Source organism: Procambarus clarkii, chromosome 20, assembly GCF_040958095.1.
Source record: "Procambarus clarkii isolate CNS0578487 chromosome 20, FALCON_Pclarkii_2.0, whole genome shotgun sequence".
NCBI lineage: Eukaryota > Metazoa > Arthropoda > Malacostraca > Decapoda > Cambaridae > Procambarus > Procambarus clarkii.
In genome coordinates this window covers 27,932,319-27,946,756 of record NC_091169.1, presented here as the reverse complement: position 1 = coordinate 27,946,756, position 14,438 = coordinate 27,932,319, and the positions used below count along the sequence as shown (strand labels likewise).

General features: G+C 54.1%; 1 protein-coding gene across 1 annotated transcript; it reads right to left on the bottom strand.

The window, feature by feature from the left end:
• Positions 1-2,893: 2,893 nt before the first annotated feature.
• Positions 2,894-4,005, bottom strand: LOC123755243 (uncharacterized). Its single transcript, XM_069328045.1, has 2 exons — positions 3,971-4,005; positions 2,894-3,647 (listed from the first exon to the last, which is right to left on the bottom strand). The coding sequence occupies exons 1-2, from the start codon at positions 4,003-4,005 to the stop codon at positions 2,894-2,896; spliced, it is 789 nt and encodes a 262-aa protein (XP_069184146.1).
• Positions 4,006-14,438: the final 10,433 nt, after the last annotated feature.

Sequence of the window (14,438 nt, the reverse complement as noted above, 5' to 3'; positions counted from 1 at the left end):
TGTTGGGTTGGGTGGCAGCGGGTCGTGAGAGGCGGCGCTGCGCCAGGGACGGGTTCGGAACCCGGCCGATATAGACACCAAAGGGAGGGGTGGGGGGGAGGGGAGGGGGGGCAGGTGATGGTGGGGGGAGGAATTGATTTGCAGATCTGTGCTTTATTGTTGTTACCTGGTATTGCTTAAACGGATTGGGAGGACTTGGGGAGATTGGGAGGACTTGGGGAGATGGGGAGGACTTGGGGAGGTGGGGAGGACTTGGGGAGATGGGGGAGGACTTGGGGAGATGGGGAGGACTTGGGGAGATGGGGAGGACTTGGGGAGATGGGGAGGACTTGGGGAGATGGGGAGGACTTGAGGAGATGGGGGGAGGACTTGGGGAAATGGGAGGTCTTGGGAAGATGGGGAGGACTTGCGGAGATGGGGAGGACTTGGGGAGATGGGGGAGGACTTAAGGAGATGGGGAGAAGAGACAGTGTTATGCAGGTCATATTGTGACAACATACTGACAGGTGCCAATCACCCAACATACTGACAGGTGCCAATCACCCAACATACTGACAGGTGTCAATCACCCAACATACTGACCGGTGTCAATCACCCAACATACTGACAGGTGCCAATCACCCAACATACTGACAGGTGTCAATCACCCAACATACTGACAGGTGTCAATCACCCAACATGCTAACAATCCAAAAACTAGTTTTCCCATTAAAATCTCACAAATACCTCCCCTGCATAAAATAATTTCTCTCCCAATGCCCAAGGCTTAGAAAGGAACACGAAAAAATAAAACATGAACAAATATAACATGAACAAATATAACATATAAATAACACAACAGCCGCCGCTTAGAACAACCGGCCGATGATAAATCAATTAAATCCGGATAAAACAATCATCACAGAGAGAATAAACCGGCGCATCACCGGCCGTCAATAGATTATTCACTCAAATTAAACAATGATTTAAAAAAAAAGGCGAAAATGACAAAAAACCATCGTTCACAATTCCGGGAAATCAATGCCTGAAAGCGAGGCGTGGGGGGGGGGGGGGGTAATATGTCTCTTCGCAGCGTTCACGCAAGACAAAAAGCAATCTTCAATCACGCGCTCTCAACTTTGAGCGATTTAGAGGCGCTTTGAATAATTTAGAGAAAGCCTAACTGCCATTTAAGTGAGCGAGCGCTTGCCCTTGATTGGGTCGCATCCCGGACGCTAATGATTACAAACGAGTGGCCATACGATTGGCCAGAAGAATCAAACACCAGCTAAATGGCCGGGCGTAATATTCACTAATGGGAGAGCTGTGATCTCACTGTTAAGAATTCTTCAATATTGCGTGGGGGGCTGTCGGCCGTTGACTGTGGTTCTGGGGGGCTGTCGGCCGTTGACTGTGGTTCTGGGGGGCTGTCGGCCGTTGACTGTGGCTCTGGGGGGGCTGTCGGCCGTTGACTGTGGCTCTGGGGGGCTGTCGGCTGTTGACTATGTGGTTCTGGGGGGCTGTCGGCCGTTGACTGTGACTCTGGGGGGCTGTCGGCTGTTGACTGTGGCTCTGGGGGGGCTGTCGGCCGTTGACTGTGGCTCTGGGGGGGGGGCTGTCGGCCGTTGACTGTGGCTCTGGGGGGCTGTCGGCAGTTGACTGTGACTCTGGGGGGCTGTCGGCTGTTGACTGTGGTTCTGGGGGGCTGTCGGCCGTTGACTGTGGCTCTGGGGGGGCTGTCGGCCGTTGACTGTGGCTCTGGGGGGGCTGTCGGCCGTTGACTGTGACTCTGGGGGGCTGTCGGCCGTTGACTGTGGCTCTGGGGGGGCTGTCGGCCGTTGACTGTGGCTCTGGGGGGGCTGTCGGCCGTTGACTGTGACTCTGGGGGGCTGTCGGCCGTTGACTGTGGCACTGGGGGGCTGTCGGCCGTTGTCTGTGGCTCTGGGGGGCTGTCGGCCGTTGTCTGTGGCTCTGGGGGGCTGTCGGCCGTTGACTGTGGATCTGGGGGGCTGTCGCCCGTTGACTGTGGCTCTGGGGGGGCTGTCGGCCGTTGACTGTGGCTCTGGGGGGCTGTCGGCCGTTGACTGTGGCTCTGGGGGGCTGTCGGCCGTTGACTGTGGCTCTGGGGGGGCTGTCGGCCGTTGACTGTGGCACTGGGGGGCTGTCGGCCGTTGTCTGTGGCTCTGGGGGGCTGTCGGCCGTTGTCTGTGGCTCTGGGGGGCTGTCGGCCGTTGTCTGTGGCTCTGGGGGGCTGTCGGCCGTTGTCTGTGGCTCTGGGGGGCTGTCGGCCGTTGTCTGTGGCTCTGGGGGGCTGTCGGCCGTTGTCTGTGGCTCTGGGGGGCTGTCGGCCGTTGACTGTGGCTCTGGGGGCTGTCGGCCGTTGACTGTCGCTCTGGGGGGCTGTCGGCCGTTGACTGTGGCTCTGGGGGCTGTCGGCCGTTGACTATAGCTCTGGGGGGCTGTCGGCCGTTGACTGTGGCTCTGGGGGGCTGTCGGCCGTTGACTGTGGATCTGGGGGGCTGTCGCCCGTTGACTGTGGCTCTGGGGGGGCTGTCGGCCGTTGACTGTGGCTCTGGGGGGCTGTCGGCCGTTGACTGGGGCGCTGTCGGCCGTTGACTGTGGCTCTGGGGGGCTGTCGGCCGTTGACTGTGGCACTGGGGGGCTGTCGGCCGTTGTCTGTGGCTCTGGGGGGCTGTCGGCCGTTGTCTGTGGCTCTGGGGGGCTGTCGGCCGTTGTCTGTGGCTCTGGGGGGCTGTCGGCCGTTGTCTGTGGCTCTGGGGGGCTGTCGGCCGTTGTCTGTGGCTCTGGGGGGCTGTCGGCCGTTGACTGTGGCTCTGGGGGCTGTCGGCCGTTGACTGTCGCTCTGGGGGGCTGTCGGCCGTTGACTGTGGCTCTGGGGGCTGTCGGCCGTTGACTATAGCTCTGGGGGGCTGTCGGCCGTTGACTGTGGCTCTGGGGAGCTGTCGGCCGTTGACTGTGGCTCTGGGGGCTGTCGGCCGTTGACTGTGGCTCTGGGGGCCTGTCGGCCGTTGACAGTGGCTCTGGGGGGCTGTCGGCCGTTGACAGTGGCTCTGGGGGGCTGTCGGCCGTTGACTGTGGCTCTGGGGGGCTGTCGGCCGTTGACAGTGGCTCTGGGGGGCTGTCGGCCGTTGACTGTAGCTCTGGGGGCCTGTCGGCCGTTGACTGTGGCTCTGGGGGCCTGTCGGCCGTTGACTGTGGCTCTGGGGGCTGTCGGCCGTTGACTGTAGCTCTGGGGGCTGTCGGCCGTTGACTGTGGCTCTGGAGGGCTGTCGGCCGTTGACTGTAGCTCTGGGGGCCTGTCGGCCGTTGACTGTGGCTCTGGGGGCCTGTCGGCCGTTGACAGTGGCTCTGGGGGGCTGTCGGCCGTTGACTGTGGCTCTGGGGGTCTGTCGGCCGTTGTCTGCGGCTCTGGGGGCCTGTCGGCCGTTGACTGTGGCTCTGGGGGCCTGTCGGCCGTTGACAGTGGCTCTGGGGGGCTGTCGGCCGTTGACTGTGGCTCTGGGGGTCTGTCGGCCGTTGTCTGCGGCTCTGGGGGTCTGTCGGCCGTTGTCTGCGGCTCTGGGGGGCTGTCGGCCGTTGACAGTAGCTCTGGGGGGCTGTCGACCGCTGACTGTGGCTCTGACGGCTGTCGGCCGTTGACTGTGGCTCTGACGGCTGTCGACCGTTGACTGTGGCTCTAAGGGCTGTCGGCCTCTGTCGGAATATCATAAACATATGCACCTCAGCGCTCTATGATTTAATTTCAAAAGACTGAAACAAATATGTTGTATCGTAAGTGTTGATTTGATCTATGCAAGATGATATATTGGTATATGACCGCAGATCTAGCTTATGAATATATAAAATTCGAGCTATATTTGTAGAGTGAGATAGACGGCTATCAGTGATGATAGCACGAGTGGCTACGAGATAAAAGACTCGCGCTGCTCTGTTTCGTGTTGCAGACGTGTTGAGCAGCGAAATTACTTACTCAATGGGATCATCCATCCCTTGATACGGATCCATGTTGCTGATCTTTAGCGAGATTGAGGCTTCTGTATGGTGCCTCAAGATGATGCCTCAAGATGGTGCCTGAAGGTGGTGGCTCTAGATGGTGCCTCAAGATGGTGCCTCAAGATGATGCCTCAAGATGGTGCCTGAAGGTGGTGGCTCTAGATGGTGCCTCAAGATGGTGCCTCAAGATGATGCCTCAAGATGGTGCCTGAAGGTGGTGGCTCTAGATGGTGCCTCAAGATGGTGCCTCAAGATGATGCCTCAAGATGGTGCCTGAAGGTGGTGGCTCTAGATGGTGCCTCAAGATGGTGCCTCAAGATGATGCCTCAAGATGGTGCCTGAAGGTGGTGGCTCTAGATGGTGCCTCAAATTGGTGCCTCAAGATGATGCCTCAAGATGGTGCCTGAAGGTGGTGGCTCTAGATGGTGCCTCAAGATGGTGCCTCAAGATGGTGCCTGAAGGTGGTGGCTCTAGATGATGCCTCAAGATGGTGCCTGAAGGTGGTGGCTCTAGATGGTGCCTCAAGATGATGCCTCAAGATGGTGCCTCAAGATGGTGCCTGAAGGTGGTGGCTCTAGATGGTGCCTCAAGATGGTGCCTCAAGATGGTGCCTCAAGATGGTGCCTCAAGATGATGCCTCAAGATGGTGCCTGAAGGTGGTGGCTCTAGATGGTGCCTCAAGATGGTGCCTCAAGATGGTGCCTCAAGATGGTGCCTCAAGATGGTGCCTCAAAGTGGTGCCTCAAAGTGGTGCCTCAAGGTGGTGCCTCAAGGTGGTGCTTCTATATGCTGCCTCAAGATGGTGCCTCAAGGTGGTGCCTCAAGGTGGTGCCTCAAGGTGGTGCCTCAAGGTGGTGCCTCAAGATGGTGCTTCAAGGTGGTGCCTCAAGGTGGTGCCTCAAGATGGTGCTTCAAGGTGGTGCCTCAAGGTGGTGCCTCAAGATGGTGCTTCAAGGTGGTGCCTCAAGGTGGTGCCTCAAGGTGGTGCTTCTATATGCTGCCTCAAGATGGTGCCTCAAGGTGGTGCCTCAAGGTGGTGCCTCAAGGTGGTGCCTCAAGGTGGTGCTTCAAGGTGGTGCCTCAAGGTGGTGCCTCAAGATGGTGCTTCAAGGTGGTGCATCAAGGTGGTGCCTCAAGGTGGTGCCTCAAGGTGGTGCCTCAAGGTGGTGCCTCAAGGTGGTGCCTCAAGGTGGTGCCTCAAGATGGTGCTTCAAGGTGGTGCCTCAAGGTGGTGCCTCAAGATGGTGCTTCAAGGTGGTGCCTCAAGGTGGTGCCTCAAGGTGGTGCCTCAAGGTGGTGCCTCTATATGCTGTCTCAAGATGGTGCTTCTATATGCGGCCTCAAGATGGTGCTTCAAGATGGTGCTTCAAGGTGGTGCTTCAAGGTGGTGCCTCAAGGTGGTGCCTCAAGGTGGTGCCTCAAGGTGGTGCCTCAAGGTGGTGCCTCAAGGTGGTGCTTCTATATGCTGTCTCAAGATGGTGCTTCAAGGTGGTGCCTCAAGGTGGTGCCTCAAGGTGGTGCCTCAAGGTGGTGCCTAAAGATGGTGCCTCAAGATGCTGCCTCTAGGGACTGAGAGGCACAACACTGCTTCACACACACTACAATGGACATCTTCCACCGCATCATCTTAACTCACTACGGTAGAGCGACTGTCTTACTTCCTGCAGATCGGCGGTCAATCCCCGACCGTCCACAAGTGATTGGGCACCATCCCTCTCTTCTCTCCCCCCCCCCGTCCCATCCCAAATCCTTATCCTGACCTCAATCCAAGTGCTATATCGCCGTAATTGCTTGGCGCTTTATCCAGAGAGTTCCTTCCGTTCCAACACGTTCCGTTCCGTTCCGTTCTTCAAAACCGGATGAGAGTGAGGGTGATATAGAATGGAATTAAGGGGTTGGGGAGGTTGAAGGGAAAGTGGTGGAAGGGGCAAGTTGAGGTGTATTTGAGGGGGAGCGAGGGACAGTGAAGGGAGGGGTAATCCAATCAGAGGTTCTCCCTGAATCTCACCCCCCTAATCCCCTCCAGGGGCGCCCCTACTAGGGGCGCGGGCCGGAGTAGAGGGAGCAGAGGTAACCTGAGCAACAGGAGTCCGTTATCCAACTCCAGGATTACCCCATCACAGGTCTAACTGTCCCGTGACGCTGGGTATGGTAATCACCGGTCACGCCCGGATCAATACCCTTAGAGGGGGGGGGGGGGGACGATACCCCTGCGGTTTGTTGCGGCGATTCCGGTAGGGAAATGAAGGGGCGATTCCGGTAAGGAAATGAAGGGGCGATTCCGGTAAGGAAATGAAGGGGCGATTCCGGTAAGGAAATGAAGGGGCGATTCCGGTAAGGAAATGAAGGGGCGATTCCGGTAAGGAAATGAAGGGGCGATTCCGGTAGGGGAATGAAGGGGCGATTCCGGTAGGGAATGAAGGGACGATTCCGGTAGGGAAATGAAGGGGCGATTCCGGTAGGGAATGAAGGGGCGATTCAGGTAAGGAAATGAAGGGGCGATTCCGGTAGGGAATGAAGGGGCGATTCCGGTAGGGAAATGAAGGGGCGATTCCGGTAGGGAATGAAGGGACGATTCCGGTAGAGGAATGAAGGGACGATACAGGGTACACAGCTTGCATGAAGAGTTTGAGTGTGAGTTCACCCTCACAGTATGAGGATGAACTCACACTTCAGTGAGGATGAAGTGTGAGTGCCACCTCATGCAGTGTGACAATAGTGGGAGCCGTGAGAAGGATTCGAACCCATGCTCAGGGGTACTCCCAAGCACACGCCCCACACCACTACACCACGACAACTTCAGAGCATTGCAACTTGGAACTCGACTGAATCCTCTACGAGTCATGAAGATTCAACTGAAAAACCCTGACTTGGCTTCATATGAAGCCTCAGGACCCATAGAGGATTCACTTGAATCCAAAATTGTATTTGCCTTCATGTCGTGGGGTAGTGGTGTAAGACGTGTGCTTATAGTACACAGAGCACCGGTTCGAATCCTCCTCATGAATAATACTGATTTTCTCAATACAACAAATATTGACTGGGGTTACCTTGGGTAATCTGAGGTAACCTGGAGTAACCTGGAGTAACCTGGAGTAACCTGGGAGTAACCTGGAGTAACCTGGAGTAACCTGGGGTAACCTGGAGTAACCTGGGGTAACCTGGGAGTAACATGGAGTAACCTGGAGTAACCTGGGGTAACCTGGAGTAACCTGGAGTAACCTGGGGTAACCTGGAGTAACCTGGGGTAACCTGGGAGTAACCTGGAGTAACCTGGAGTAACCTGGGGTAACCTGGGAGTAACATGGAGTAACCTGGAGTAACCTGGAGTAACCTGGAGTAACCTGGGGTAACCTGGAGTAACCTGGAGTAACCTGGAGTAACCTGGAGTAACCTGGAGTAACCTGGAGTAACCTGGAGTAACCTGGGGTAACATGGAATCACCTGGGGTAACCTGGGGTAACCTGGGAGTATCCTGGAGTAACCTGGGGTAACCTGGGGTAACCTGGGGTAACCTGGGAGTATCCTGGAGTAACCTGGGGTAACCTGGAGTAACCTGGGGTAACCTGGAGTAACCTGGAGTAACCTGGGGTAACCTGGAGTAACCTGGGGTAACCTGGAGTAACCTGGAGTAACCTGGGGTAACCTGGGGTAACCTGGGGTAACCTGGGAGTATCCTGGAGTAACCTGGGGTAACCTGGAGTAACCTGGGGTAACCTGGAGTAACCTGGAGTAACCTGGGGTAACCTGGGGTAACCTGGAGTAACCTGGAGTAACCTGGGGTAACATGGAATCACCTGGGGTAACCTGGAGTAACCTGGAGTAACCTGGAGAAACCTGGAGTAACCTGGGATACCCTGGGGTAACCTGGAGTAACCTGGGGTAACCTGGGGTAACCTGGAGTAACCTGGAGTAACCTAGAGTAACCTGGAGTAACCTGGGGTAACCTGGAGTAACCTGGAGTAACCTGGAGTAACCTGGAGTAACCTGGGATAACCTGGGGTAACCTGGAGTAACCTGGGAGTATCCTGGAGTAACCTGGGGTAACCTGGAGTAACCTGGAGTAACCTGGAGTAACCTGGAGTAACCTGGAGTAACCTGGGGTAACCTGGAATCACCTGGGGTAACCTGGGGTAACCTGGGAGTATCCTGGAGTAACCTGGGGTAACCTGGGAGTATCCTGGAGTAACCTGGGGTAACCTGGAATAACCTGGGGTAACCTGGAGTAACCTGGAGTAACCTGGAGTAACCTGGGGTAACCTGGAGTAACCTGGAGTAACCTGGGGTAACCTGGAGTAACCTGGAGTAACCTGGAGTAACCTGGAGTAACCTGGAGTAACCTGGGAGTATCCTGGAGTAACCTGGGGTAACCTGGAGTAACCTGGGGTAACCTGGAGTAACCTGGAGTAACCTGGAGTAACCTGGGGTAACCTGGAGTAACCTGGAGTAACCTGGAGTAACCTGGAGTAACCTGGAGTAACCTGGGGTAACCTGGAGTAACCTGGAGTAACCTGGGGTAACCTGGAGTAACCTGGAGTAACCTAGAGTAACCTGGAGTAACCTGGGGTAACCTGGAGTAACCTGGAGTAACCTGGAGTAACCTGGGATAACCTGGGGTAACCTGGAGTAACCTGGGGTAACCTGGTGTAACCTGGAGTAACCTGGGGTAATCTGAGGTAACCTGGGGTAACCTGGAGTAACCTGGAGTAACCTGGAGTAACCTGGAGTAACCTGGGGTAACCTGGAGTAACCTGGAGTAACCTGGGGTAACCTGGAGTAACCTGGGGTAACCTGGAGTAACCTAGAGTAACCTGAGTAACCAGGAGTAACCTGGAGTAACCCTGGAGTAACCTGGGGTAACCTGGAGTAACCTGGAGTAACCTGGAGTAACCTGGCGTAACCTGGAGTAACCTGGAGTAACCTGGGATAACCTGAAGTAACCTGGGGTAACCTGGAGTAACCTGGGGTAACCTGAAGTAACCTGGGGTAACCTGGAGTAACCTGGAGTAACCTGGAGTAACCTGGAGTAACCTGGAGTAACCTGGAGTAACCTGGAGTAACCTGGAGTAACCTGGGGTAACCTGGGGTAACCTGGAGTAACCTGGAGTAACCTGGAGTAACCTGGGGTAACCTGGGAGTAACCTGGAGTAACCTGGGATAACCTGGGGTAACCTGGAGTAACCTGGGGTAACCTGGGGTAACCTGGAGTAACCTGGAGTAACCTGGAGTAACCTGGAGTAACCTGGGGTAACCTGGAGTAACCTGGAGTAACCTGGAGTAACCTGGAGTAACCTGGGGTAACCTGGAGTAACCTGGAGTAACCTGGAGTAACCTGGAGTAACCTGGGATAACCTGGGGTAACCTGGAGTAACCTGGGGTAACCTGGGGTAACCTGGGGTAACCTGGAGTAACCTGGAGTAACCTGGGGTAATCTGAGGTAACCTGGGGTAACCTGAAGTAACCCGGAGTAACCTGGGAGTAACCTGGAGTAACCTGGAGTAACCTGAGGTAACCTGGAGTAACCTGGGGTAACCTGGGGTAACCTGGAGTAAAATAGAGTAACCTGAGTAACCAGGAGTAACCTGGAGTAACCTGGAGTAACCTGGGGTAATCTGGAGTAACCAGGAGTAACCTGGAGTAACCTGGAGTAACCTGGGGTAACCTGGAGTAACCTGGAGTAACCTGGGATAACGTGGGGTAACTTGGAGTAACCTGGAGTAACCTGGAGTAACCTGGAGTAACCTGGAGTAACCTGGAGTAACCGAGAGTAACCTGGAGTAACCTGGGGTAACCTAGAGTAACCTGGAGTAACCTGGGGTAACCTGGATTAACCTGGAGTAACCTGGGGTAACCTGGGGTAACCTGGAGTAACCTGGGGTAACCTGGAGTAACCTGGAGTAACCTGGGGTAACCTGGGGTAACCTGGAGTAACCTGGAGTAACCTGGGGTAACCTGGAGTAACCTGGAGTAACCTGGAGTAACCTGGAGTAACCTGGAGTAACCTGGAGTAACCTGGAGTAACCTGGTGTAACCTGGAGTAACCTGGTGTAACCTGAAGTAACCTGGAGTAACCTGGAGTAACCTGGAGTAACCTGGAGTAACCTGGAGTAACCTGGGGTAACCTGGAGTAACCTGAAGTAACCTGGAGTAACCTGGAGTAACCTGGAGTAACCTGGAGTACCCTGGAGTAACCTGGAGTAACCTGGAGTAACCTGGGGTAACCTGGAGTAACCTGGAGTACCCTGGAGTAACCTGGAGTAACCTGGAGTAACCTGGAGTAACCTGGAGTAACCTGGGGTAACCTGGAGAAACCTGGAGTAGCCTGGAGTAACCTGGAGTAACCTGGAGTAACCTGGAGTAACCTGGGGTAACCTGGAGTAACCTGGAATAACCTGGAGTAACCTGGAGTAACCTGGAGTAACCTGGAGTAACCTGGGGTAACCTGGAGTAACCTGGAGTAACCTAGAGTAAGCAGGAGTAACCTGGAGTAACCTGGAGTAACCTGGAGTAACCTGGGGTAACCTGGAGTAACCTGGAGTAACCTGGAGTAACCTAGAGTAACCTGGAGTAACCTGGAGTAACCTGGAGTAACCTGGAGAAACCTGGAATAACCTGGAGTAACCTGGAGTAACCTGGTGTAACCTGGAGTAACCTGGTGTAACCTGAAGTAACCTGGAGTAACCTGGAGTAACCTGGAGTAACCTGGAGTAACCTGGAGTAACCTGGGGTAACCTGGAGTAACCTGAAGTAACCTGGAGTAACCTGGAGTAACCTGGAGTAACCTGGAGTAACCTGGAATAACCTGGAGTACCCTGGAGTAACCTGGAGTAACCTGGAGTAACCTGGGGTAACCTGGAGTAACCTGGAGTACCCTGGAGTAACCTGGAGTAACCTGGAGTAACCTGGAGTAACCTGGAGTAACCTGGAGTAACCTGGAGTAACCTGGGGTAACCTGGAGTAACCTGGAGTAGCCTGGAGTAACCTGGAGTAACCTGGAGTAACCTGGAGTAACCTGGGGTAACCTGGAGTAACCTGGAATAACCTGGAGTAACCTATGGTAACCTGGAGTAACCTGGAGTAACCTGGGGTAACCTGGAGTAACCTGGAGTAACCTGGAGTAACCTGGGGTAACCTGGAGTAACCTGGAATAACCTGGAGTAACCTATGGTAACCTGGAGTAACCTGGAGTAACCTGGGTTAACCTGGAGTAACCTGGAGTAACCTGGAGTAACCTGGAGTAACCTGGAGTAACCTGGGGTAACCTGGAGTAACCTGGAGTAACCTGGAGTAACCTGGAGTAATCTGGGGTAACCTAGAGTAACCTGGAGTAACCTGGGGTAACCTGGAGTAACCTGGAGTAACCTGGAGTAACCTGGAGTAACCTGGGGCAACCTGGAGTAACCTGGAGTAACCTGGAGTAACCTGGGGTAACCTGGAGTAACCTGGAGTAACCTGGAGTAACCTGGAGTAACCTAGAGTAACCTAGAGTAACCTGGAGTAACCTGGAGTAACGTAGAGTAACCTAGAGTAACCTGGAGTAACCTGGAGTAACCTAGAGTAACCTGGAGTAACCTGGAGTAACCTGGAGTAACCTAGAGTAACCTGGAGTAACCTGGAGTAACCTGGAGTAACCTAGAGTAACCTAGAGTAACCTGGAGTAACCTGGAGTAACCTGGAGTAACCTGGAGTAACCTGGAGTAACCTGGAGTAACCTAGAGTAACCTGGAGTAACCTGGAGTAACCTGGAGTAACCTGGAGTAACCTGGAGTAACCTGGAGTAACCTGGGGTAACCCTGGAGTAACCTGGAGTAACCTGGAGTAACCTGGAGAAACCTGGAGTAACCTGGTGAAACCCTGGAGTAACCTGGGGTAACCTGGAGTAACCTGGAGTAACCTGGAGTAACCTGGAGTAACCTGGAGTAACCTGGAGTAACCTAGAGTAACCTGGAGTAACCTGGAGTAACCTGGTGTAACCCTGGAGTAACCTGGAGTAACCTGGAGTAACCTGGAGTAACCTGGAGTAACCTAGAGTAACCTAGAGTAACCTGGAGTAACCTGGAGTAACCTGGAGTAACCTGGAGTAACCTGGAGTAACCTGGAGTAACCTGGAGTAACCTAGAGTAACCTGGAGTAACCTGGAGTAACCTGGAGTAACCTGGAGTAACCTGGAGTAACCTGGAGTAACCTGGGGTAACCCTGGAGTAACCTGGAGTAACCTGGAGTAACCTGGAGAAACCTGGAGTAACCTGGTGAAACCCTGGAGTAACCTGGGGTAACCTGGAGTAACCTGGAGTAACCTGGAGTAACCTGGAGTAACCTGGAGTAACCTGGAGTAACCTAGAGTAACCTGGAGTAACCTGGAGTAACCTGGGGTAACCTGGAGTAACCTAGAGTAACCTGGAGTAACCTGGAGTAACCTGGGGTAACCTGGAGTAACCTGGAGTAACCTGGAGTAACCTGGAGTAACCTGGAGTAACCTGGTGTAACCCTGGAGTAACCTGGTGTAACCCTGGAGTAACCTGGTGTAACCCTGGAGTAACCTGGAGTAACCTGGAGTAACCTGGAGTAACCTGGTGTAACCCTGGAGTAACCTGGAGTAACCTGGAGTAACCTAGAGTAACCTGGAGTAACCTGGAGTAACGTAGAGTAACCTAGAGTAACCTGGAGTAACCTGGAGTAACCTAGAGTAACCTGGAGTAACCTGGAGTAACCTGGAGTAACCTGGAGTAACCTAGAGTAACCTGGAGTAACCTGGAGTAACCTGGAGTAACCTAGAGTAACCTAGAGTAACCTGGAGTAACCTGGAGTAACCTGGAGTAACCTGGAGTAACCTGGAGTAACCTGGTGTAACCCTGGAGTAACCTGGAGTAACCTGGAGTAACCTGGGGTAACCTGGAGTAACCTGGAGTAACCTGGGGTAACCTGGAGTAACCTGGAGTAACCTGGAGTAACCTGGTGTAACCCTGGAGTAACCTGGTGTAACCCTGGAGTAACCTGGGGTAACCTGGAGTAACCTGGAGTAACCTGGAGTAACCTGGAGTAACCTGGAGTAACCTGGAGTAACCTGGAGTAACCTAAGAGTAACCTGGAGTAACCTGGAGTAACCTGGAGTAACCTGGAGTAACCTGGGGTAACCTGGAGTAACCTGGAGTAACCTGGAGTAACCTGGTGTAACCCTGGAGTAACCTGGTGTAACCCTGGAGTAACCTGGGGTAACCTGGAGTAACCTGGAGTAACCTGGAGTAACCTGGAGTAACCTGGAGTAACCTGGAGTAACCTGGGGTAACCTGGAGTAACCTGGAGTAACCTGGAGTAACCTGGTGTAACCCTGGAGTAACCTGGTGTAACCCTGGAGTAACCTGGAGTAACCTGGAGTAACCTGGAGTAACCTGGAGTAACCTAAGAGTAACCTCGAGTAACCTGGAGTAACCTGGAGTAACCTGGAGTAACCTGGAGTAACCTGGAGTAACCTGGGGTAACCTGGAGTAACCTGGAGTAGCCTGGAGTAACCTGGAGTAACCTGGAGTAACCTGGGGTAACCTGGAGTAACCTGGAATAACCTGGAGTAACCTATGGTAACCTGGAGTAACCTGGAGTAACCTGGGGTAACCTGGAGTAACCTGGAGTAACCTGGAGTAACCTGGGGTAACCTGGAGTAACCTGGAATAACCTGGAGTAACCTATGGTAACCTGGAGTAACCTGGAGTAACCTGGGGTAACCTGGAGTAACCTGGAGTAACCTGGAGTAACCTGGAGTAACCTGGAGTAACCTGGGGTAACCTGGAGTAACCTGGAGTAACCTGGAGTAACCTGGAGTAACCTGGGGTAACCTAGAGTAACCTGGAGTAACCTGGGGTAACCTGGAGTAACCTGGAGTAACCTGGAGTAACCTGGAGTAACCTGGGGCAACCTGGAGTAACCTGGAGTAACCTGGAGTAACCTGGGGTAACCTGGAGTAACCTGGAGTAACCTGGAGTAACCTGGAGTAACCTAGAGTAACCTAGAGTAACCTGGAGTAACCTGGAGTAACGTAGAGTAACCTAGAGTAACCTGGAGTAACCTGGAGTAACCTAGAGTAACCTGGAGTAACCTGGAGTAACCTGGAGTAACCTAGAGTAACCTGGAGTAACCTGGAGTAACCTGGAGTAACCTAGAGTAACCTGGAGTAACCTGGAGTAACCTGGAGTAACCTGGAGTAACCTGGAGTAACCTGGAGTAACCTGGAGTAACCTAGAGTAACCTGGAGTAACCTGGAGTAACCTGGAGTAACCTGGAGTAACCTGGAGTAACCTGGAGTAACCTGGGGTAACCCTGGAGTAACCTGGAGTAACCTGGAGTAACCTGGAGAAACCTGGAGTAACCTGGTGAAACCCTGGAGTAACCTGGGGTAACCTGGAGTAACCTGGAGTAACCTGGAGTAACCTGGAGTAACCTGGAGTAACCTA

Excerpts from the sequence above, each read along its gene's own strand:
- LOC123755243 (XM_069328045.1), bottom strand. The coding sequence starts at position 4,005 with ATGGATCCGTATCAAGGGATGGATGATCCCATTGA. Across the intron at positions 3,648-3,970 it reads GGGATGGATGATCCCATTGA|AGCCACAGTCAACGGCCGAC; the intron begins GTAAGTAATTTC and ends GACAGCCGTCAG.